Source organism: Zonotrichia albicollis, chromosome 8, assembly GCF_047830755.1.
Source record: "Zonotrichia albicollis isolate bZonAlb1 chromosome 8, bZonAlb1.hap1, whole genome shotgun sequence".
Lineage (NCBI taxonomy): Eukaryota > Metazoa > Chordata > Aves > Passeriformes > Passerellidae > Zonotrichia > Zonotrichia albicollis.
This window is the reverse complement of record NC_133826.1, coordinates 15,057,879-15,081,383: the sequence shown is the minus strand read 5'-3', so window position 1 is coordinate 15,081,383 and position 23,505 is coordinate 15,057,879. Positions and strand designations below refer to the sequence as shown.

The 23,505-nt window shown below is 39.6% G+C and overlaps 1 protein-coding gene across 3 annotated transcripts; it reads right to left on the bottom strand.

Annotated features, from left to right (window-relative positions):
* Window positions 1-232: 232 nt before the first annotated feature.
* SH3GLB1 (SH3 domain containing GRB2 like, endophilin B1) lies at window positions 233-21,993 on the bottom strand. 3 transcript variants are annotated; one of them, XM_014263826.2, is made up of 11 exons: window positions 21,790-21,993; window positions 18,851-18,992; window positions 16,164-16,292; window positions 15,337-15,470; window positions 14,865-14,957; window positions 12,872-12,958; window positions 11,446-11,469; window positions 7,478-7,567; window positions 6,903-7,003; window positions 1,682-1,913; window positions 233-705 (listed from the first exon to the last, which is right to left on the bottom strand). In XM_014263826.2, exons 1-11 carry the CDS (start codon window positions 21,859-21,861, stop codon window positions 598-600), a joined length of 1,212 nt encoding a protein of 403 aa, XP_014119301.1. In that variant the 5' UTR covers window positions 21,862-21,993; the 3' UTR covers window positions 233-597. The 3 variants fall into 3 exon arrangements, with proteins under 3 accessions (XP_014119301.1, XP_005482174.1, XP_005482175.1); XM_005482117.2 differs by having other exon boundaries at window positions 12,920-12,958; window positions 21,790-21,991; XM_005482118.2 differs by lacking the exons at window positions 11,446-11,469; window positions 12,872-12,958 and having other exon boundaries at window positions 21,790-21,987.
* Window positions 21,994-23,505: the final 1,512 nt, after the last annotated feature.

Genomic DNA, 23,505 nt, shown 5'->3' with positions numbered 1-23,505 from the left:
CAGTCAGAATTGTATGTCCCTACTTGGTGTCAATCCACCTATGTGCAATTTAGAATCTCAGCATACTGGGAACTTGCCTTAACTGTTCAGAGGTGACTAAATGCACAAGACACTCAGCAGAAGCCATGTGTGCCTCAGCACATCTGAGCTCCTCAAGTGTTGGGAACACAACCACATGGTTTATGTGTCACATTTGGTTTTGGTTATTCAAATAACGTGCATTACACCTGCATCAGTTCACAATAAGTTTATTTTATGTGAAGAAAAGCTTTGCCATTAATGAAAAATTTCAGTAGAAAACAGTACCTCCTGCTTTCAATCTAGATTACTCAAAAGTAGAAGCTTGTATTAGTGAAAACTTCAGTAGAAACAAATCTGTAGGAAACGTTCTTGGCACATGAAGTAAAAGCTTTAAACACATTAAGTTTGAATAGAGTATTGACCGTGCAACCATGCTGGCAGAAAAGCCAGTTTTTAATGGCTGGTATTTGTCCCTCAAGACAGTAACATGGAAGACACAGAAACCTGCTTACATAACGTTAATTGTATATAAATATGGTGTTGCCATAATGGACAGTCTCTATTCAGGCCAACCATTTAGTTTAGCAGTTCTAAATAAGTAATAGGCACTTTGCCTTTCTGATTTCCCCTTTCACCCATCAGCCAGTCTGAATCCATGCCAGGGATACTGTACACTGTTATCACCTACAGAAAGAGAAAGACATTATTATAAATTTCATTTGCAGGAAAGAGAGTTACAGTCTATCTACATGTGATTCCCATTGTCTTGGAATTGAGATTAACCAGGTTAAACAGAGAATTTAATATGAGCATCCAGAGAACATAATCTAATGCTCATAAAAATTATTCCATGGGTCCATGGAAAAGAGTAGACACTGTATCATATTTTAAAGTACCTTTTTTTGTTGAAATTCTATTCATTACTGTTTATTTTCTATTGTGCTTTAACTTGTGTATTCACCCTCAGCCTTAATAGGCAGCCTAAAAGAAACTTCTGTGGAGTACATGATAGAAAGACAGATGGTGTTGATGTGCTACATCTTCACAGAAATTCCAAGCTCACAGCTTCTATCTAAGTCACTCTCTAGACAAGAAAAAAGTCAAATAAAAATATTGAAGCAATGCACACTAAAATACCCAAAAATCCTGAATATTCTTTTTTCAATTTCTTCTTCAGCATTAAGCTACATTCACATTACCAGGTGAATGCACTGTGATTCACAATCTATCTCCATCTTCTTTGTATAGACTCTGATTTACAACTGCAACTGAACTAGAACAGGAATAAACACAGCACAACCTTCACCACCAAAACAAGAAGTAGTTGTATTTTCATATTCTTCCCAAATTGCAACAGTCAATGTCTGAAAGACTAATCATATTGACAATAGTGCTAAAGGTGTGGTGAAAAGTAGTCAGCAGAACTGCATCCTGACTGTCCAGCAAATGTTCTTGCAAGCTAAGATGGTGTCACACATGCTGGCTCTCAGTACAGAATATTAGGATACATAGGTACAGGACAATGCTCCAAGGGTATTAATGAAATTTAGTTTTTAAAACATCACCTGCACAGACTTTTTGATGCAGCATATCTCAACTGGCTACTCACAAACATTCCCATTTTACTTTCAAATAATTAAGGTACATAGAAAACTCTTACCTCATCTGCAAGTAGAGATAATTCACTGCTGTTTGCAGCATCATAATCATAGAGAACTCTTGCTTTTCTGCTGCCACTTGATGACTTCAGTTCACTGAGGCCTGAAGTAACCATTGAATTGCTTACTGAAGGCAATGAAGCAGAGGCTGAGGCCAAGACTGAGGGAGAGGAAACACTCTGCACAGGAGTTGTAGAAGACTGATTGTTGTTAGAGAGGAAAGTAGATGGAAAGCTGTAAGAGGACAAAAAAAAAAGAAAATACTTCTGAATTAATCTGTTTTACACAGGGCATTATACATGCTCCCATGCCTAAATTAGCACTCTTATTTTTATCAGCAATAAACAGCAGTAGATAGAAGTAAGAGAGCAGCACTAAGAGTTCTATAACATAAATAAAGATACTTGTTCCTGAAAAGTAGCATAAATCAAATCAATATAATTTTAAATGAATACTGTCACCTTAAAAAACCCTGGATATTTGTCTCTTAAAAAAGGCAAAACCAAGAAAGCACTGTTGGTCAAACTTAATTCAGACTGTACTTTGATAAACATTTCTTTTGACAGCTCTGCCAGGAAAAGTAGCCTCCACCTCCTCCTGCTCATTCCTCAATTATGTGGTTACACAAAAGATTGTGCTGACAAACCAAAATAGGGCAATATAATACAACTTAAAACCACAGCCTCCCTCTGAAAGCAAGAAAAAACCACACAACTATTTTTGTAATCTAAATCAGTTCATTGATTCAGCTAACTTCAAGCTGTAAAGCAAAAAATATTTTTTACACTAAAAAATGAACTTATTTCAACCTAAGCTCCTCATTTCTGGGTCAGGCTGCTACTTGCTCAGTGCCAGCCATAGCGCTTGCCAGACCCTCCCGTGAAGTCAATTAAATTCATTAACCTTACTGAAAAAGAGGAGAAAAAAGTGTATAATATCCTACTTAGTTAATGAGCTCAGCCACAAAGAACTGTTCTGAGTGACAGAACAGATACAAGGGAAAGCACAGAATAACATGACTGAAAAATGGAAGGAGCAAAAAGGAGAGCAAAGCAGCAAGAGATTGTGGGGCAGTGGGGTAGGAAGAACGGACCAGCAATGATGAGCTCTGAGAACATTTCATGTCACTCTGCCCCACATTCTGGGATGCAGTCCTGTGGCTGACTAAATTCAGTTATTTAGCAGCTGATGTAACAATTTCTTGTCCCCTTGCTGCCTTACTTGGTTCTAACACCCATCTGGATTCCACCTTAAAGAGTAGGTCAACACAGGTTTTAAAAAGTGACAGAGCTGATGCAGTAAAAAAGGGCCAGCACTAGGAATTAGACTGAGTCATGACGACCTGGAACTGGAGTTGCATTACCTTCCATTCTTTTGACCAGTGAACTCCCACACATAACTTCCCTCTTCAGTCCTTCTACATGGATGCCTCTTCATTAACATCTGGGATTTGGGCATACTGCCTCCCCCCTCCTTTCATGTGCCTGCTCTTTGACATAAGGAGGATCTATCCATACCATGCATATGAACCCATGAGAAAACAGCCTCATCCCTTTCCACCTCTTGCACCCCAGTCAGATTCTTTCTGAAGGTGCAGCTCAGTGGCAACTGTACCCATGTAAATCCAGACCAGTATATTCCTAACCACGTCTGCAGCAGTATTGGTGCTCCTATGATCATAAGAGGAGCTGCTTTTAGGGAGCTGGTGCAGGCAAAAACTAAACCCATCAATGCAGCAACTAATTTTTGGTTCATGTGACAATATATAGTGGAACCAATGCAGCTCATACCTGTAACAGCTGCAGCAGTCCTGCACACAAGGTTCCAGGTTCACACTACATTCAACCCAGTAAATGCACAGTGCCACCAAACAGGGCAGACCCACTCCTGTACCCCTTTTTAGCACAGATGTTCATTCTCTACCATTTGAGTCAGATCTAGCAATCTGCTGCTTTTGATTCAACAATCTGAACTAACCAAAAATCAGGAAGACAACTTTCCATGAGAACAGCTTTTTAAACATGTTTATCTTGCAGTCACAATTGTATCTGACTAAAAGGAGAGAGCAGCAGTGTAGTATGGAGGACAGCACTAGCCCCTTGACAGTCAGACCAAATTGCATGTAAAAATTGGGAAGACTTTCAGGAAGCTGTTCTGAATTTAGGCAGCAGCTTACTACTGTGCAAAGGAGGAAGTCCCACTTCCCTGTGGCTTACCTTGACCCCACTTGATCATAAAGAGCTGGTTCAACTCACCGAGAAGGCAACTCCACCAAATATTTTTGTTTTTTTTTTCTCATTTGCTAGATTAGTTTTTCTAACTAGTTCATCATGTTCTCTGAACAAATCCAACAAGCAAAATAAAGGGAGTCAAAACCAAACCCAACATTTTTGTAGGTATAACTCAGCTGTGCCTCATGATGTATTTATTACATGATTAGCTGGCATTCAACCAGAGGGATTTAGTTTTAAATGACAATCAGCTGTTTCTCAATATTGCTAAATGACTGTTCAATATACTGCTAAACCTGTTCTCAGTTAACACAGTAATTACCTGTAAGTTATTCTGCTCAGTTCAAAGGGTCACTGGTTTGTACAGTCAGTGGAACAGAAAGCCAAAACTTTATAACCAGTCTGTCAATCAGTGGAGCATTAAGTCTCACTCCTTTGGCAAAGCCATATGTAAGGCATTTTGCTGGAAGGCTTCAGCTATACAGAGATTGTCTGGTTCAGGGTTTTTTATTTTGAATGCTTGAGTAACAGGAGTTTCACAGCTTGTAGAGTAAGATACTAGTAATAGATAATCTGAAAAAATTATGCCACAGTTAACATTTGTCTGTCAGGGAAGCTGAGAAACTTCAGAGCAAAAGCAGTTATCAGGAAGGAAAAAAGCAGCCAGAGTACCAGAATATTTGAAATAGATTTGTTTAGTTCATACTGAGGAACTGAAAACAAGAAAAAAGGGAGATTTGATTTAAAGAATCAATCTGGCCTCACAGGAGGGGAAGGCAGTACAGAGATAAGCAGCTGGTGCTGCCTTGAAGAGAAACATCCATAAAAATATGTCTATTTGTATAAAGAGAACTGAGTACAAGTTTTCCCCCCACCCTCCTTACAGTTGCTTCTGGAGAGTACACCAGGAAGATGAGTGCTCAGCTTTGGAACCAGGAAGGGGTGTATGCCCTAGATTCTGACCCAGGTAAAACATCATAGGCATCTCCTCTGAGAACCAGGTTTCTGTTTTAAGTAGCAAACTGATCTCACTTAGAGGCTGAATGCCTCTGGTCCATCAACAACCTCAAAACAAAACTCAGATCCTTCACAGTTCTTGGCTTTTATGTGAGAATATTGCACAATACCATTCTTAGATGTGTGAAAAGCTGTGTAACTCAGCACTACGTGTTAACCAACAGAGCACAGCCCACACCTAGCTGAGCTGCCTAAGTTGTTTATTTGGTCTGTATGTGCCCACAAAACCTCAGGAGCACAGAACACAAACCTACTCATCTGCTAATTTACTGCAAGGGCTACACACCACATCCCTATAAATGGAAGCAAGGAGCACAACTGAGACCCTGTCCCAGTGCTCTGTGATGCTTCAGTCAGATTTCCTTGCACAAGGAAGGAAAGACACACCCAAGACTTAATACCATAACTATTTTAATCCACATAGGCAGGGAAATTTCATTTCACTGTTAGAGGCATTTAGAATTTTGCAAAGCTTCCATGCTTTTGGTTTTCTACCAGTCATAGTAATTTTATTAAAAATACTGATCAGATCTCAGCCACATAAAGATGTACCTTTCTCCTGTCCTAAAGGCAATATTTTCTTCAAATACACTTTCTTTATACCTGGTAGCAACTTACACAAATTTTAAACAAAAACAGCAGTTCTGGCACAAGCTGTACATCCTAAAGCAGAATTTAGAGAGGAACATGTTCTTCCTTAGAATAAGGGTATTATGTTTAAGACCTTCTGTTTGATAAATACACTAGGATAAAAGTACACATTTTTAAAATATCCTCTAAAAATAGTCGTGTAATATATTTCACTCTATTTCTAATTTAATAGTTGCTTTTCCTTAATATTGTAAATGTTTGTTTTCAAGCTTTCAATTCCATAACTTGTATTTGTGTGTTACCACATTTTATAGTTGACTATCTGGAATGTATTAGACTGTGAGGTAACTTTAAAGATGCAGCATTTTTTGGATCAAAATTTTAAACACTTTAAACTACAATTTAGGAGTTTAGTCTTTTTCAAGACTAAAAAAAAAATCTTTAAACTACACATTTAAACAAACTGAGGAAATCAAATGCCACAGGAAGTTGCAAGTCAGGAAAAGGGCAAGACTCAAGAACAATTTTGTTTTTACTTCCTTGTCAGGGAAAACATAAACACAGATACCTCAGAGACAGTTACCTAGAACAGACACTAGAGTAAACTTTTAAGTACAGACAATTCTTCAGTGCATACACTCATATAAACAACATGATCTGTGTAACTCTAAGAAAGGGTGAATTGTGAAGAATCAGAATAGAGAAACTTTATGACATGTAAGTATGTGGATCTCTACATTCCCACCCATCACAGAAAAAGGATTAAGAGCAAAAACTAATGTCAGCTTCTTCTCTTACTTTAAAAATGCTAAATCCATGAAACAAGACAAACTTGTTCATTCTACTGCGTGTGCTCTGGATAAGAGACAGGATGAAGTAGATTTCTCCCTATAACCTATCTATGCTGGCAACTCAGTTAAGAGTGGAGAACAGGGCTTCATCAGAAAATCAGATAATGACCTGTAGTAAATTAAGAGGCAACAGGAATTTATAGGAAGTATAAAAACTCTTCCCACATTGCACAGTGGTTTAGTAGCATGAAGCATAAGACAACTGAAATACTGAGTCTACAACTGAGACTACAAACAAATCTCTAGAAATTTCTTTTTGTCATATTTAATGAGGTTACCAAGAGCTTACTTTCCTCAACTACACAATATATAAAATCTCAATAGATCAACTCTCAAAAAGCCTTAGTGCTGTGTGTAGGCTTAGGGAAGTAGTTGCACTTGGTAATTACACATTAATTACCTGAGAACAGATACATTTCCTTTCAGTCCAGCATGCCTGTGTGTCCACCACTGTTCTCTCAGTTACATTTTCCTACTATTAATAAGCATTTATTAAAAACAGCTTTTTCCTGAAGTTGATACAGTATTACTACCTTCCAAGTTGTTTCTGGAGATCCAACATATATTGGTAACATTGTGCATAATAGGTCATCTGAGCTTCCACAAAGTCATTCAGACAGCGGAGATGATGTGCCTGTAACACAGCAAAGAATTCAAGAGTTCAGTCCACAAGGGCACACAGGTGCATTAGAAGGAGTAGGCACCTGGTCAGGTGCTAATGCCAACACTGGCACATAGGGATAAACACCAGATAGGCACAGTGCCTGGATTTACCAGGCAAACAGAATAAAATGTCATAAAAATTAACATACTTGAGTAAACATTTTTATGGTCTCAACACTCAATTGATCTGATGAATAGGAAGCTGGGTATAAAGAATGAAAATGAAAACTTCTGCATTCTGAAGGTTAATGGGAAAGTAAAGTTAAATTCAGTGAATATTAAATTAGAATTTAAAAAAAACCCAACCCTTGTGGTTTGATGCTTTAATGCACTGAAGTGAAACCTCATAGACCAGAGTTCCCAAGTAGTTTACAGCAGCTTTCTTTAGAAGGCACCTGATAATGGTGATATTGCCTTTCCTCCTCAACACCCTTTGGGTACTCACATGTGTGCTGCTGATCCCTTCCAGCAGCAGTCTGGTAATCTCTGCTTGACGGTCAAATTCACTCTGAGTGATTCGCACCTCCTGTTCGGACTAAAGGCAAGAACGCACATCAGGTACTGCTACAGTGCTCTGTGCCACACCTGCCCACTGCAACAGTCCCACCTGATGCAAACTGCTCACACAAATGCTTGAATTAGGTGTTTGAAATGGGCTTTTCTTTGCAGACCTTTACTAGGCAAAACCTGTAATTGCATTCTGGGTTCAGAAACGTGGAGGCCCTGTGTACACAGCAGGCAGCTTATTATCAGACACCTACTGCATATGCAAAAGAAAGGCATTTCTCTGCCAGCATTATTACCCCACCTCTCACAATAACAAATCAAGTGTTCGCTGGCACAACCACGTCTGCACCAAGGGGTTTTGTCAGCATACCAATGGCAGCCAAGAATAATGTAATTTTTTTCTATAGATCAGCTGAACAGGTCTCTGATGAAATAATTTAGGGTAAATCTGACATTATTTTTGCCATGTAACTGCACAGCAATCAGCTGTACATAGATCTTTGATATGAAGTTTCACCAGAATATCTCATAATGCAATGCCTTATACTGGCCACCAAACTACTACAATTATTTCTGGAGCTTGTAATCAAGGAGTCTTCGAAATAAATAAACCTGAACTATACAAAATGTTCTAACACTTGGTGCTACAATTAGAGTAAAATCTCTATAAAAATGATGTAATACAAGTTTCATATTTCAATAATTCAAATTTATTCCCTGTTACATAAAATTTTGAATTATTTTTAAGTTTTAAATTAATTCAATCTAGCACAGCTAAAATTACTTTAGAGTACTTTTTTCTGGGGAGGGAAGAAACAAATTACACTAAATACACATATACAGAATATGTGCTCTAAGATTCATTGCTCCAAGACAGAATGTCCTCAGCCTGGAATCTGGTTTACCTCACCTCAATGCTTATATTCATTTAGTACCTTGTTTCTAAAAACAAACCCAAGGGCAAAAACCTACAATAGGTCCAAGGTGCAGCAATTATTATTCTCAGAAAGGAGAAATATATTTTCAGGAAAACTGTGGTGGTACCAGGTGAAAAAAATGAGGTGATACCAGGTAAAACACCGGTTTCAAAAGCATTTTATGTGTTTGCAACCATCCTGCTCTTCCACTCAGCTAATGTTAATCAGTATGAAAAGTCACATGGAACCTCAGAAAAGAGCACAGAAGAATGACACAGTTACCTGAAAGTCATGGCAACTGGAAGAGCTTACACAGAAATTAAACACTGAAGAAGTTCCTAAAGAGAACTGTGTGCCTCCTACTCACAACTGAGATAGCAGTGTTTGTATCAAGTTACAAATTAATTAGGTCTTCAAAGTTGGTTGAGGAAAGAATCTTTGCTTGGAATTTTCTGATTAAATTTGAATTAGCAGCAGTGAAATCTATCTGTCAGTCTTTGAGAGAAATGCAAGAACAAACAGATGAAAAAAGCTAATTTGATAGCCAAGAGGGGAAGAAAAGCAACATTTTAATTTTATTTTAAAAACCTATCAAAGCAATAAGTAAATAATTTATCTGGACAGAAACAGCTTTGTCTCTTGCTTCTCTGAAGTCAGCAGTTGCTAACGTGTTTCTGTCTCCCTGTCAGGTAAGTAAATACAGGAGAACAGGAACTTAGAAGGGGACATATCCATCAAAATAATTATATTTGTTTCAACAACATTCTAGCAAATCAACTACTTTCTGTAAAAGAAAGGAAAAGTAGGTAACGTGGTAACACATATTAACTTAGTACAGAGTGACTTATAATATATTTACAAAAGCCCAATGTACTGGTTTTATAGAGATTAACATTAACTGAATTATGTCGTTAATGAGCTTTGCCCATCCCTATTTTCAGTACTGCCAAGTGAACCGTACCAGGACAGCACATCTATTCTACAGCTTGGAGTAAAGGTGAAAACCAACTGACTTTTAATCTGGGGAGTTTATGCCCTGATCACCTTTATTTCTGAACAGAGTGAAGAGCTCAAAAACACAAGCGTAAACTTCGCAGGTGCAGCTGTATTGTGGTTTTAGGATCATTAAAAGGCCTCACTAGGTCTGTCTCATGAAGATCCCTCAAAATCATACTTGCTCTGCAATTACAGAATATGCCCCATGTTTTGAATCTGAGTATTCATATGTAAAAAATCTCCCCAGATTTCACACAGGAGCACAGGACCCCTTAGAAATACTGTGTAATCCTGCAGTGAAGGGACAACTCACATAAAAGCATATGAAATAAAATGACCTTGCTAATGTTGTTTTACCAGACATGCTTTGAGTAAAACACTGGTAGTGGATTATACAGCTGTGCCTAGTAGTCAATATTCCTTCTGAAATACAGAGTTAGAAGAAGCTGAACTGAAGAAAGTTTGTCATTTGTGCCACCACGCACATCTTTTATTCTAACTCAAAAAAACTCCCATAACTGAGCCAGAGATGACTGGATGGCCTGAATTTTTTGCTGGGAAGCTTATATTTAAATTGAAAACATTTATGAATCTCCTCCTCCAACTCTCAAACACAGAAGGACAGATTGCCTTTAGAAATGGGGATGGATTACTGCTCCACTGGCAGTACATAATATTGTCATTTCTTCTCAACAGTCTCTGCTATTTATACACTACATTAAAAAGAGAACCTTGAATTACATAATTTATTACAGAAGCTAAAGTTTTTTGTCTTCTTTATGCTATATAGTTTAACACTTTGTAGTATTTCTTCTTTCCAAGACATAATCTGTTAAATTTTGCTACCCTTAAAATTGCTTGTTCTCGTCTCTGAAAAGCAAATTGCTTCAAGATTAGTTTTCAATACAGCAGTATTCTTTCCCTGCCATTTGTTCCCCAATATAGGACCAGCAGAGAGGTTTCCTGCTTCCAAATGTTACTTTACTTAATTCATTAAATAATTCTCAAACTTTAGGATCAAAGTTGACCTCATCCTCCTTTTACAGTTAACCCTCCTTTTACTTTAAATGCCTCCTTCCCTCTGAACTCACACTCATCCTCACCTGTGTGCACCACAACTCACAGAAAGCTGGAAGAGCAATTCCCACAACTCCCAAGATTTCACTTGAAGCTGAAATGTCCCAGCTTCTCCCTACACCTCCCACACCTGCCTAGCTAGTTCCCCATTAGAAACCATACTCCAAAGCCCCTGCTCTCCTTCTATTGACATAACTTTAACTACCCCTCCTCTACAGAAATCCAGTAAGAAAACCTCCCTTCCCTGCTAGCACAGCCCCTCACAGCCTGCTGCCAATGCTGGTTTGTCAGAGGCAGTGAGCCCATGAAAAATGAATGGCCCTTCTCAGGGCACCACAGCAGCCACTGCCCAACAGCCCATTAGCTCCTCTGAGCTTGTCCCTGGCCAAGGGGTGGCACAACAGAGCAGGCTGCAACACCCATCCCAAGGCTAATGCTAAACTTCCAAACCAGCTTTCAGGGCAGGTGCACTTCTCAGATGTGCCTACCCCCTAACTTAGGCTGCTGAAGATCTAGTGACACTGGGGAGAAAGGTGAGGTGCTCCATGTTCTGGGTAAAACTTGAACATCATACTAGATCCAAATATTTCTGAAAAGTTTCAAATAAGCTTGTTCTGATGAGGATATCATATCAGTAAATTTTGAGAGAAGTCCTGTAGTAGTCTATTGTATCTTGTCTCATGAGAATCATTTGGTACTGGTACTGACAGCCAGAAACAGCTTACTATAAAACAAACCCCAGGCATTGTTCTGCCACTGAAACCTGACAGGCCCTGGAGGGGCCCAGTGTACTCTGATCTAATGCCTCAGGCTGCCAGCATCAGACTGAAATCAACAACATGTAATATCCCTTATTACAGTAGACCAGCACAAGTTATGATTTCAGAATTCTGCAATTTTAAAATTGTTTACTTACTTTTGTCACTTCCTCAGCCCATATCTAGTCAGCATTAAGAGTGGGGGAGGAGAAAATAAAAACATACAAACTTAGACATTGGTGGCACTCTATTATAGTATATAATCACACTTTGGCTTTGAAGTACTTTCCTGTCCTCAGAACTTCACAGGGATTTCAGGAGTGCTACAAGTCAGTTGCCCAAAGCCCTTCATACACAATGAGTCTACTATGAATGTGGATAGCATTACCTCTATGAAAGAAGTTAGATACTGAGGAGAGTGTGACTTGTAGAACTCATGTATTACAAGAATCTACTTAAAACAAGCTATTACAACACAAGACATAACTACTTTAAAAAATGACGTGAATCAGACAAACCAAATTACCTTAGGAGGAATTTAAGTTACCTTAGTGTGTTATAATAATGGAAAACTATGGAAAGTTATTCTCATTTTCACACTGAAACAGATGAATGCTTTCTCTTGCTAATTTCATTACCAGTTTTCTATTTCACAAGCACTTTGACTGAAATCTAAATTTAATTGAAACTGCTACAGAGGTATCTCACGTTGAGTATTAGAGTAGTAGCAAGCAGCACAGCAAAATCATAGAACTGCAAGGGCTTTAGTCTAAAAGTTAATTACTTCAGCTTGCTCTTCCAATTCCCTCTTGCAATGTGGTTCTTTAATTTTCATCTTCTGCCACTGTAAGATGATGACACAATCAGGAGTAGGAAGAAATGTGTATAAAGGTTGAAGGAGCAAACTGTAACAAACAAGTTTATTTGCTCATTTTTTTTATCTGATCACAGCAGAGAAATCTGGAACACTAAATTGAGATGAGCTCCAATATGCTGTGCAGATCCAAACCCCAGCCAGGACAGGCTGGACAGCACAGTCTATGCTGCACAGGACTAATTAATCCCTTTCTCTTCCACTTTCACAACTACAGGGCTAAAACCAGCTGCACTAGGGAGCCTTTGCAATAAGTTTAGGACACATTGTACTTTAAGTTGAGCCATTAACTCCCGTGACATTATTCAGCTGCAGTTCTTTGTAACACATTGCTTGGGAATGTGGGAATGAAGGGAATAATTTCTACATATTCCTGTCTGTTTCACATAATTCACTTTTACTCATATTAAAAAGATAGGAAAACTCAATAATTTCTTTCCTCTAATAGCTGAAAATAATTTCAGAAGTGAAAAATTAACTCCTTTTTATAATAAGTTTACATTCATAAAAATCACAGAAATTAGAATATAATACTGTGTATTTCAAATTATCAGAAATTATCTGATAAAAATAATATCCAATGCTGTACTGACATAAGTCTATTTAGTGCATTTCACAAATCCATTTTCAAATTGAAAACAACAAAATGAGCTGGATAGCAAGAGGAAACATTTGACCGGAAAATGAATGAACACAGGAGGCCAACAAACCTTTAGCCATTTTACATGCAGCAAGTTGAGCATGTAAGAGACATTTACCATAATGTTATTCTCTTCAGGCTGAGAGATGTTTAGTTGCTTAAGCGTATAGATAAAAAACAAAGGCAAGTTAAAAAACTGCAAATATAGCAGGTAAATAGATTATCAGCACAAAGCATTGCAAGTTTAAGTGAAACAAGATTGTGAAGAGAATATAGATAAATAAAACAGTTTAGATTTTGATTATTAATACTGAACTAAGCTGTTTCAGTTGTACAGTAAGCATAGGACAAGCAATTTTCAAATTATTTTTCCCAGTTCTAAAAATATGTAATCACATGTCGATAAAATTTAGCACTTTAACCTGTCACAGAAAATAGTAAAGCATAAAAATTTGTGTCATAGCTCAATACACTACACTAACCTATCAGTCCAGCCCTGTTTGTTAGGTTTCTTCCTTTATAAATAAGGGAACCAACAAAATCTAACCCATTTGCATCACACCTACATCCAGGTAGGTTCTCACTTATACAATGCAGAGGATAAAGAAGAGCTGCAATTTTGTTATTTCTGCTGGCATTCTACAATCTGATACTTCTTACACATGCACATTAATTTTAATTACATTTTGACAGCAAAGTATAGGCAAAATAGTGAAGAGGTTTAGGGCTTCATGCTCTTCCAGCACTAAATTATGTGCATAAAACTGCATACTTGCTGTAGGAATACATGGGATCAAGGGGAACAACTGTCATTGCTTTAGAAAGCAAAGTCCATACTTGCTACCATATCATAAAGGAAGCTAATAATAAAACCACTTTTTTAAACTTAACTCTGAACAAAGTCTAGCAAAGGAATAGTTTACTATCCAATGCTCCTCTATCCATTGCTTCGAAATTGCACTGCTTGCTGATCAAAACCTTCTCTGTTCTCCATAGTTAATCTTACAAATTAGGAAAGCTTGACAAATAGAGAAGTGACTCTTTTTGCAGAGAATTTGCACAAGGGAAAATGCATGCACAGACTTAGAAATACAGATAGTTTAAATACAGAAGGACAGTGTGCATGACATGGACTGACACACAAGAGCAGAACTGTCAGGTAGAGATCATGTTGGCTTTTAGATGGATTGTCATTGCAAAGATGCACTTCAAAGCTGAAGACAATGTCTCAGATCCTTCAGGACAAACACCCATTTTGAAAAGCCGGCAAAATCTGTCAGTCCTTCTGCCTCTCCATCATGTACACTGTCCCTGGGTATTTAAATTAACTGGATTTCTTTATTTGCATGACGCTTATTGCATTAACCCTCACAGGAGAAATCAGTATCCGTCATTAACTGATGAATATTTAGGAAAGAAGTCAAAAGATAGCTATGAAAATACTGCAAATATACTCTGATGAAACTACATACAGTCAACAGTCCATTCCTTCACTTAGAGCATTTTAAGAGTTTAAAAAGCAGTAACCTTCTTTTTCAATTTAATTTCCTTGAATAAGCATTTTTTGATGGAATCAGAATGGTTCAAGTCATCCAAGTTGAAGTGTCTCACCTCTGTTTGGTGGTGTAAAATAGTAAGCAATACATAAAGAGAAACCACAAGTATTTTTGACAGAGCAAAGTTAAGTATAGATAGGCTCATCAGTTGAAAGCACACATTTCACACCCACACTTCAACATTTGCAGAGATTCAAGTATTTGTATTTACACCCATATTGGCAGGTTGTATCAATTAATTTTTGACAATATAGGCTGATCTACTATAGAACAAGAAGAGAGTAAGTCTAACTTGATGGAATATTTAAAAGTAGAAGACTAACACCTTGATCAGTAACTCACTTCTGTTTCCTTGTGTTCCACTAAGGCATTTCTTACAAAAGTACCTAGAAAAACAACCAGGGTAAGAAGCCAGGACTGGAAACATAACCAAGCAGTCAAGTTGATAAATATGTATCAATCCATCTGAAAGTTATGGACCAACTGGAAAAAAAGCCCTCTACTTACTGCAGCTCGAGCTTCTGCAACTTTTGCCTTCTTCAGTCTGGTTTTTGCAGCATCCAAATCCAGTCTTTTGTTTTGTAACAGTTTACGTTCTTTCTGAAAGTCAGTTAGGTTAGTTTGTGAGAATGAGTACACACACAAGCAAAAGACTGTCTACTTGGAAAGGCTTTTAATGAAGTATCATGGAAATAAAAGTTCTTCAGTTGGAGAGGCAGAATTAGATCCTAATTATTCCCATACAGTTTATGCTCAATATGCATACTTCTTATAGAACAATAGTTACCAAACTAATGTTTTCATCATTATCTTGTTTTTACCTCAGCAAAAACCAGAAAATACTCCAAAGGCACAAGTTTCACTTGATTTTGTCTGTATTACCTGGAGGAAAGTAATAGTGCACCATTATCTACTACTACATTTTGAAGACTGACATTTACAATGTGTGAAATTCTGAAAAATGTACAATTCAACTTACAGTAATAGTTTTGTAGTCTCCTTCAATAAAGTTTCTTAGGGGAGTGAGAAAGTTTATAGCAGAGGTTTGAATGAGTTCTCTGTCTGCTGCCCCAATTCGCTTTTGTGTTTCTCCACATTTAATGAGTGCATTTCCTGCAAAGGAAAAAATATGTTAATCATATTGTTCAGGCAGGAGGTTAACAAAACAGGTTGTCACAGTCAGGAAAGTTTAGGCCAGCAGTTTGAAAAACAATCCAATGCCATGAAAAGGGCCTTCAAAAGAAAGAAAATAATGTGCAAAAATCTCAACCCCCTCCCAGAAAAACCACTCCAACCCCCCCAAAACTAAACACCAAAAAAACCCAACATAAAAACAAACAAAAACCCCACACCAAAATAAACATTCACACAAACAACAAGCCAAATCATTTTTATTATAATCAATCACAGGCCAAGGCAAGATTTCAATGAGACCACATATTATGGCAACTTCATAGTGAACATCTATTTCAGGACTGGACATCATACCCACTTGTTTTAATCCAACAACTTCATCTCCTACACAACGTTCTTAAGACAGGAGTAGTTGGTAGCAAGGAAAAAGCTTGAGATACTGGAAAATTATATGCTTTTCCTCACCCCCATCTACTTAAACTTCTAAATATGCATTTGCACATTAACTGAGCAATACTTGAAATTTTAGTTTTGATCTCCTAATGCTCAGTAACACAGCAAGTCAACTCAAACTGACACAAATGTCATCCAACAGTTTTATCTAGAGGATGACAAGAAATACATTTTTATATTGTTAAAAAGCCTGTATCTGTGCATTTTTTTACTTCTTACCATAGGCTGTTCCTGGGCCAAATTCATTCCCAGCATCAATCATATACTGGCCTAGTAACTCTGGGTTATTCATGCGACTTGGTGCTTTGCGGTCCAGCTTCTCATAGACAAATTCTTCTATTCTGGCATCTAAAAACATTTATTTGAAATAATTACAGTCATTTAAAGCATAAGTTTAGAAAGGGAAACAAGCAAACAAGAAAAAGGAACACAAAAAAAGAATTCCAAAATCCAGCCACTAAACTCAATATTAACTGAACAATGCTAGGCTGGAGATGCTGTTCCTGAAAACTGACCATGTTCCATGTTTGCCAGGCCATGTTCAAGTATTTCCTAGAGCCATCTGGGAACGTGAAAATGTGTACTTCTCTTCTCCATTAGCATTGTTATACAGCTTTTCAGAATTTTGATCAGAAGTCTCCACAGTAAGAGCAATAACAGAATACTTCTTAAAAAACCAGTCTTTTGTTCCCCCTCCAGAAAAAAAAAATGTTAACTACAATTTGCAGTAGGAATTAAGTTCATCAACTACTCTAAGTTCTTATTAAGATATTCTGAAAGTTCAATAGCCCCAGAAATTATATCCTCCTTCCCATGCTCCCTTGAAATGTTCTGAAAGAAACCATTAAAAGTTATTAGAAAATGTTTCATTTCATGTTCTCATATTTTCTTAGTCTGAGCAATAAAATTATCAGAAAAACTTGTTGAGACTATGTGAGTATTACTACCCATCTATCACAATACTAAGCCACAGGGAGCTTCTTCAGTGGAAAGGCCTCACACACCTAACCAGGGACTCTGTAATTGAAAAAGCAAACTCCTCAGATGCAATACCCAATTTCTGTGACCAACTGCTTTCATTTCTCACCTAGCTGGCTTTATTTATACAGTCAATAAGAACTAATTTCAGCCAAAATAGTACAGACAACCACAAAGAAGGTTTCCAGTGAACAAACCTGCCCCTTTAATACTACTTGTTAATTAGACAACTTTCAACAGCAGTGGATTAAATAACTACTCTCTCATGGAGGTCACAAATTAATCTAAGACAGACAATTATGGGTATCAGCACATTCCCTGGCAGCAAGAGTGAACCAGAAATTATCAGAAGTTATTTGTTTTCTTTACTCAAGCAATAATATTTATTTTTTACTAAATCACAAAACAACTGGAAAGTAATCTAAAATTATTGGACTATTACATGGGTCTGATCTATAGGTACAATTATAAATGGGACTGAAAGTGATTTTTCCTCCCCCAAACAGGGTCACTCCATTAACAAGCACCAAAAGCAGCTCCCTGCAGCATGTGATACCTCTCCAAGTAGGCCAGCAAACAGCTGAAGTTACATTCACCAAGATCATTGCTCAATGGTGAGTATTTTTAGCCATAAGAAAATGGACTGGAGAGCAGAACTGAGACACTACTATATATCATCCTTCCACTGAAACTTCTGTAAACACTTCCACTAGCCTCCAGTCAGTGCTTCAATAGTCAAAGTTGACAAGTTTCTGAAGAAGTTCAAGAGATACTAAAATATTGAATTAAATGAAACAGACAGCTATTTCCTCTGGCCTAGACAAAAGCAGAAACTTGAGCTAGAATTTTCTGCAAGTTCTGCTGCATCCGTCCCACAAGATTAGTTGGCTTATTTTTAAAATACTGCTCTTATGGAACTAAAAGATGCAACACACTTCCAAAGTAATACTTCAAACATCTCTGTAATAAAGAATTTATCCATTTGGCATTAGAGAAGTGTTAGCAGTGTATGATTTACCTTTACTAATAAATCCTAGCTCAGTATGTCATTACAAGGAGAACATTTGTTTTCAGTGCAGAAGTAATAGCAATTTTATAAAATTATCATTTGAGCAAACCCAAAGGAGGTTTAGATTTTTTCAGTGAAGTAGTTCACCCACTGACTGGACACCAGGTCTTGACTTAAAATCTAGATCTATACATTAAGCAAATTCCTATAGCTCTAAACCCTAATACAAGTGTAGGATGAGTCTGAAACTGATGTCCTCAACATTACTACTCCTAGCAGCAATTTCAGAAACAAATAAAATTAACACACCATAAAACTTCATTACTTCTGCCCATGTTTTTTTTTCTGTTGCTGTTACAGTAAGAGACCCAACAGTGATGAAATCATATTTGACACTTTTTGTATTGCTCAAGTAGGGCGCTAATTGATCAGTAAGGGAATTGTTAAAGACAGGTATTTTAGTTCATCTTGCCTGCTCCAAGCAGATTAGTATTGTGCAGAGAGTTTAAACAATTAAATAGTAATGAAGTTCCTTGAGCCACTGTATCTACCCCAGAAAGAAGTTCAGAGTTCTTACAGCTATCCAAGATATCTGGAATTAGAATGGGAAATTCAATTAAACATTAAACAATTCAAAAATCCAATCAACCTGAGACCGAGCAGAATATGGAACCAATATGACAGTTTAAAAAGCTCAGTATAAAGTCTTCCCCATTTGAAAGGTTCAGGAAGTATCAGCAATTGGCAGTGACTCCAATTCTTACCAGCTCTTCAAAATGTGCCTTCCATAACTGCAGCCTTCAAATTTTAAAACTGCTGTATTTAGTCATTCCTTATGCAATAGCTATTGAAGTAAAGACTTACACTGGCATATCTATTAATTCAAAAGTTGAAAACAAAAACCTGAAGGGCTCCTTACTTGGATTTGGCTGCAATAATACTTCTGTTTGCTTCATTATTTTTTCTGTCCATAACTTAGTGCATTCTGCTTTGCTGAGAAGGTTCTCCAGATGAGCATCCAGTTCAGTCTTCTCTGCCTGACCAAGCTTTTCTTCTGTGAACTGCAAGTTAAACAAGTTGAAAATATTCAGTTCATAGAAATAATTTTCCAGAACAAATTTAAAACAGTCTCTTATACTAGTTTGAAGATGATGTTTTAAAATATATAACCATTCCCCAGTCATCAGTAAAAATCTAAGGACAAATTTGAAAGCTGTTAAGTTCACCAGCACATCCATATTATCAGATTTAAAAAAGGGTAGAAAAATATGGGAAAGGTAATTTGTAACATTATGAAGAAATCCTCTGCTAAACTTGGTACTGAGAATTCTCACGTGAAGCAGTTTGTCCAATTTTGCACAGTGTTCTTTAAAACATTAACCATAATGGAAGTCCAGAGGTAATAAAGAAAATTAAAAGATTACTTCAATCTTGTATGTTTTGTAATTGTTTGTCAATTATCCTCATGTAAAACCTGAAGACAAAACAGATTCTGATTTGAATCTACCTTGAATATATTGAAAAAAAATATATTTCCTGTCCAGCAGAAACAGGACAAAAATAGGGAGTTTAAACTACAGTAAGAAGATTTAAATTATAATTGGACATTAAAGAAAGCTTCTAAAGACAAGGATTAAAAGCTAAAACAAACTTTCTTGGGAAGTTGTAAAATCTATCTCTTTGGAGGCAGGGAGTTGCTTTTTACAATAGGACAAACCAGTGTTTGATAAACCCTTTAGATGTCCTGTTATGCCTTACAGAAACAGTAAGACCACCTCGGCTGTTCTCATCCAAGCTGTGATTTTTAGTGACCATGAAGGAAAATATAACAACATTTAGCTAAATAAATCCATCAGACAACTCATTTCACTTGATACCAAATTCATGCCAAGTCTCACTAACCCACGAGCAGTTTGTTTTTCAATCCCAGGCAGAGAGAAGCTCCACACTTCATGTCAGGGAAGCAAGCAAAGGCGGAAGTGAGGGCTTTCCCTCCCCCTTCAGAGCAGCAGCTCCTCCAGCAGAGATCCCATCCCTCACAGCCCCTGCTCCAAGTCAGGCATCCTCAGGAGAACCTGCCTTATGATTAAGTCACTAACAAATTTACCAACTAGGAATTGAACAGGACTGAAAGCATTCTGACTGTCCAATTCCATTCTTAACAAGCTCTTTGGTGGCCAGTAAGAAATAGAATCCAATAGAAGTAAATTGCATTGTCCAAGTTTGTTTGCATTTCTGCCACATGTAGATTAACCAACTTTGATAGCAGGCTCATCTTGATAAATGCCTCTGGCACTTGCAGTTCTACATAAAAGCAAACTGCAGGCATGAGAAAGTTCAGCTGCTGTATAGGGAAGAAGGCAATTTATTCATAGATGTACTACTACTACTACTGCTGCTGTTTAAAAGGCTTTTTAAACTATGCCAGGTGTTCTCAGAAATTTTGTCCAGATTCTTTACAATACAGTAAAAATAGGTGTGGAATTATTTTTTATAATTAATTACAGATAAGAGTATTTGTATATAAAATTATTAATATTTCTTATTAATATGTCCCTAAATCCTCTCAGCACCGTGAAGATTGCTAAGTGAAGATCACAATGTTGGATTTCACACATACACTTAAATGAAATCACAAGGCCCCATCACAAGATCTTACAATGAAGGGTGAAAGTGCATCTCCTTTTTTTCCCTTGTCCTACAAGAAAAGAGAAAGTGGAGGCAGGAAAGGAAGAGCAGGTCTTGGAAGGGGGTAAATGTGGAAGAAGCCACGAGCAGTGGGGGAAGCATGGAAATACCTCCACCACAAAGAGAAGCTATAATGACTGCTTTAACTTCATTTGAATTTGAACAATATTTTTTGACGAGTTTGCATTTTCAGAGCTCTGCTGTGCTGCTGATCATTGGTTCTGCTTGAATATTGACATTTAGGGCAATACATCAGACTGACGAGACTAGATAACAACGCTCACCACATTCCAAACCTGACTGTGACCCAGTGAGAACTCACAAGAAACCAAAGTAGATTACTATATACTGCTTGGATGCCCATCTCCATACAGCAAATCTGTTCAAGTTTGATTATATAAGGAAAGGGGATTACGGCTCAAGACAAGCGCTAAGGAACAAAAGACAGTTACAATGCCCTTACTGCGAAGAAAGGGGAAGACCAAATCTGAAACAATGGGCTATCAAACCAGCTGAAAAACGATACTAAAAGTAAAATAAACCAAACAGCCTAAGCAGACACATACCGGGCTTTCATGTGTCGCATGGGAACTCGATTTTTACCGATCAGGCAGCGATATGAACACGTTTCTAGCAGCCAGTAAACCCCAGGTGCTTATTTCAGGCGAGACACACCTTTGTCCTCTGCATGCACAAAGTCCGGCCGTACCTCCCGGCAGTTGATGCCTGCGCATCTCGTGCTCCCAGGGCCGGCGCCTTCTCCCCTCTCTGCCCGTCTGACCTTGGGCTGTGTCACCCCCGCAGCCCCCCGAGGCTGCTGCACTGCAGCCCGCCTGCCGAACCGCCGGGCCCGCCCAGCCCACGGCCGGAGGGGCCGGCTGGAGGAGACTTCTCGCAGCAGCCCATCGCCGCCCGGCCAACGCTCCGGCCTCGCCTCCGCCAGCACAGCCGGGCCGGGCGCTCCCTCCGAGCTGGGAGCCCGCGGCGGGCCCGGCCCCTCCCGGCCCCCGGGGCGGAGCCCGGCGCCCCGGCCAGCGCCCCGCGCCAGGCCCGGCGGCGGCGGCCCAGCGGAGCACCCGCGGCCTCGACCCGGCTGGGGCGTCCTCGTGTGGGGCCGCCCCGACCGAACTCCGTCCCGGCGGGGCCCCGGCAGGGGAGGGCGGTTCGTACCTGTACAGCGCGGCTCAGGAAGGTACCCGCGTCAGCCGCCAGCTTCTTCACATTGAAATCCATGATGTTCATGTTGGGCGGGGGCGCTGACTCAGCCCGGGCACCCGCGGCGGCGGCGGCCGCTCCGGCCCGTCCCTGTGGGAGCCGCCGGGGGCGGTGCCGGGCCCGGCCCGGCCGCAGCCGATTGGCGGAGCCGCGGCGTCAGCCCAGGGCCCGGATCGGCCGGGGGAGGGGCGCCGGCGGCCGCCCCGCCCCAGCCCCAGACTGCCCTGGCCCCGTTCCGCCTCGGCCGCCTTCCTCCCCAGACCCGCCCCGCTCCAGCCCCCGCCCGCCCCACGCTGGCGTAAGGGGACGGCGGGCGGGGTAGGGTGGGTTGTCAGGGCTGGCCCTGGTATCAGGGCAGTGTTTTCATGCCGGCGTTCTCGGCGGCCTTCGGGGTTAGCCGGCATGCTGCTTCGGGGCCGGGTCAGCCTGCCCGCCAGCCCTGGGCGAAGGAGACTGAGAGCCGGGCGCGGCCTTTGCCGTGAAGAGTCGCTAGCAGGGCGGGCGGCACGGGCAGAGTCCCCTCAGGCGGGCAGGCAGGCAGGATTTCCCTAGCGTGGAAATCCTACCACTCGAAGGGAGCGCGCCCCGGCTTTTGCCTCGGGACCAGCCTTAGCCCTAGGTTTCTTTTATTGCCTAGGGTTAGGGTTACGCCTAGAGTTAGCGTCCAAAAACCACAGAGCCCAGAGCTCCAGGCACACCGCAGCTGCCAAAGGCATCCCAAGGGGAGCGCACTAGTGCTACAACATGGCTGCCTCCACGGCTTTTGCCTCGGGACCAGCCTTAGCCCTAGGCTGCTTTTACTGGAAATGTAGCTGGAGCCCACTAGATGTCAGTGCCTCCATACAGCAGACTGCTGCAGCTCTGCTTGCTAGGCAGACAGGAGTGGGTGACCCAAGTAGCAAGTGAGTTGTCCTGGATCATAGAGATTGTCTGTGTAATGTCATATTTTTGCATAACTCTGGGAAATAGTTACAGGAATAATGCTGTAACCTATTTATTCCGATTGTGTGATGTAGTTCCTATTAAAGAATTTGCATGCAGCAGAAGTCCTTTATGGAATAAGAAGATTTATCAGAAGCAAACAAAAGGAGATATTTCTGACTGAAAGGGCATTCACTAACCTAAAAGCAATTAGAGGGAACTAGTACTAGCAAATAATGCTTCATCTCTTTTTTCTCCAAAGGAGTCTTTCTACTGTAAAGCAACAGTTAATCTATTCTGGCTTTGATATGAACTGAAGTTACAGCATTGATTATTGCTTGGGAAAGTGAAGGTTTAGATCTGAACGCACAGTACTCTGTCTCTGCCTGATGTCCACTTCTGTGTGAGGCAGCGAGTGTCTTAAGGGTTGCTGGAGAAATCAGATCTGGTCAGTACTGCACCAAGCAGTGCATACAAGGGTGGGGAAGGAACAGTATATTAACAGGGTCACAGCAAATCTGCAGCTTTTGCAATAGCAGACTATTGCCAAAATTAACCAATGAGCAAACACACTGGAGTAATGAATTTCTGACATGGAAATGAAAGGTTCAATTATACCTTTAGAGCAGATGAAGTCATGAGCTGTGACAAACACTCAGCAGTGTTTCTGTGGTATCTAAAGAAGCTTCTCTCAAGCACATCTCTTTTAATAAGGCCTGTAATTATGTCATTGTGGAGCTGTGTGTCCTG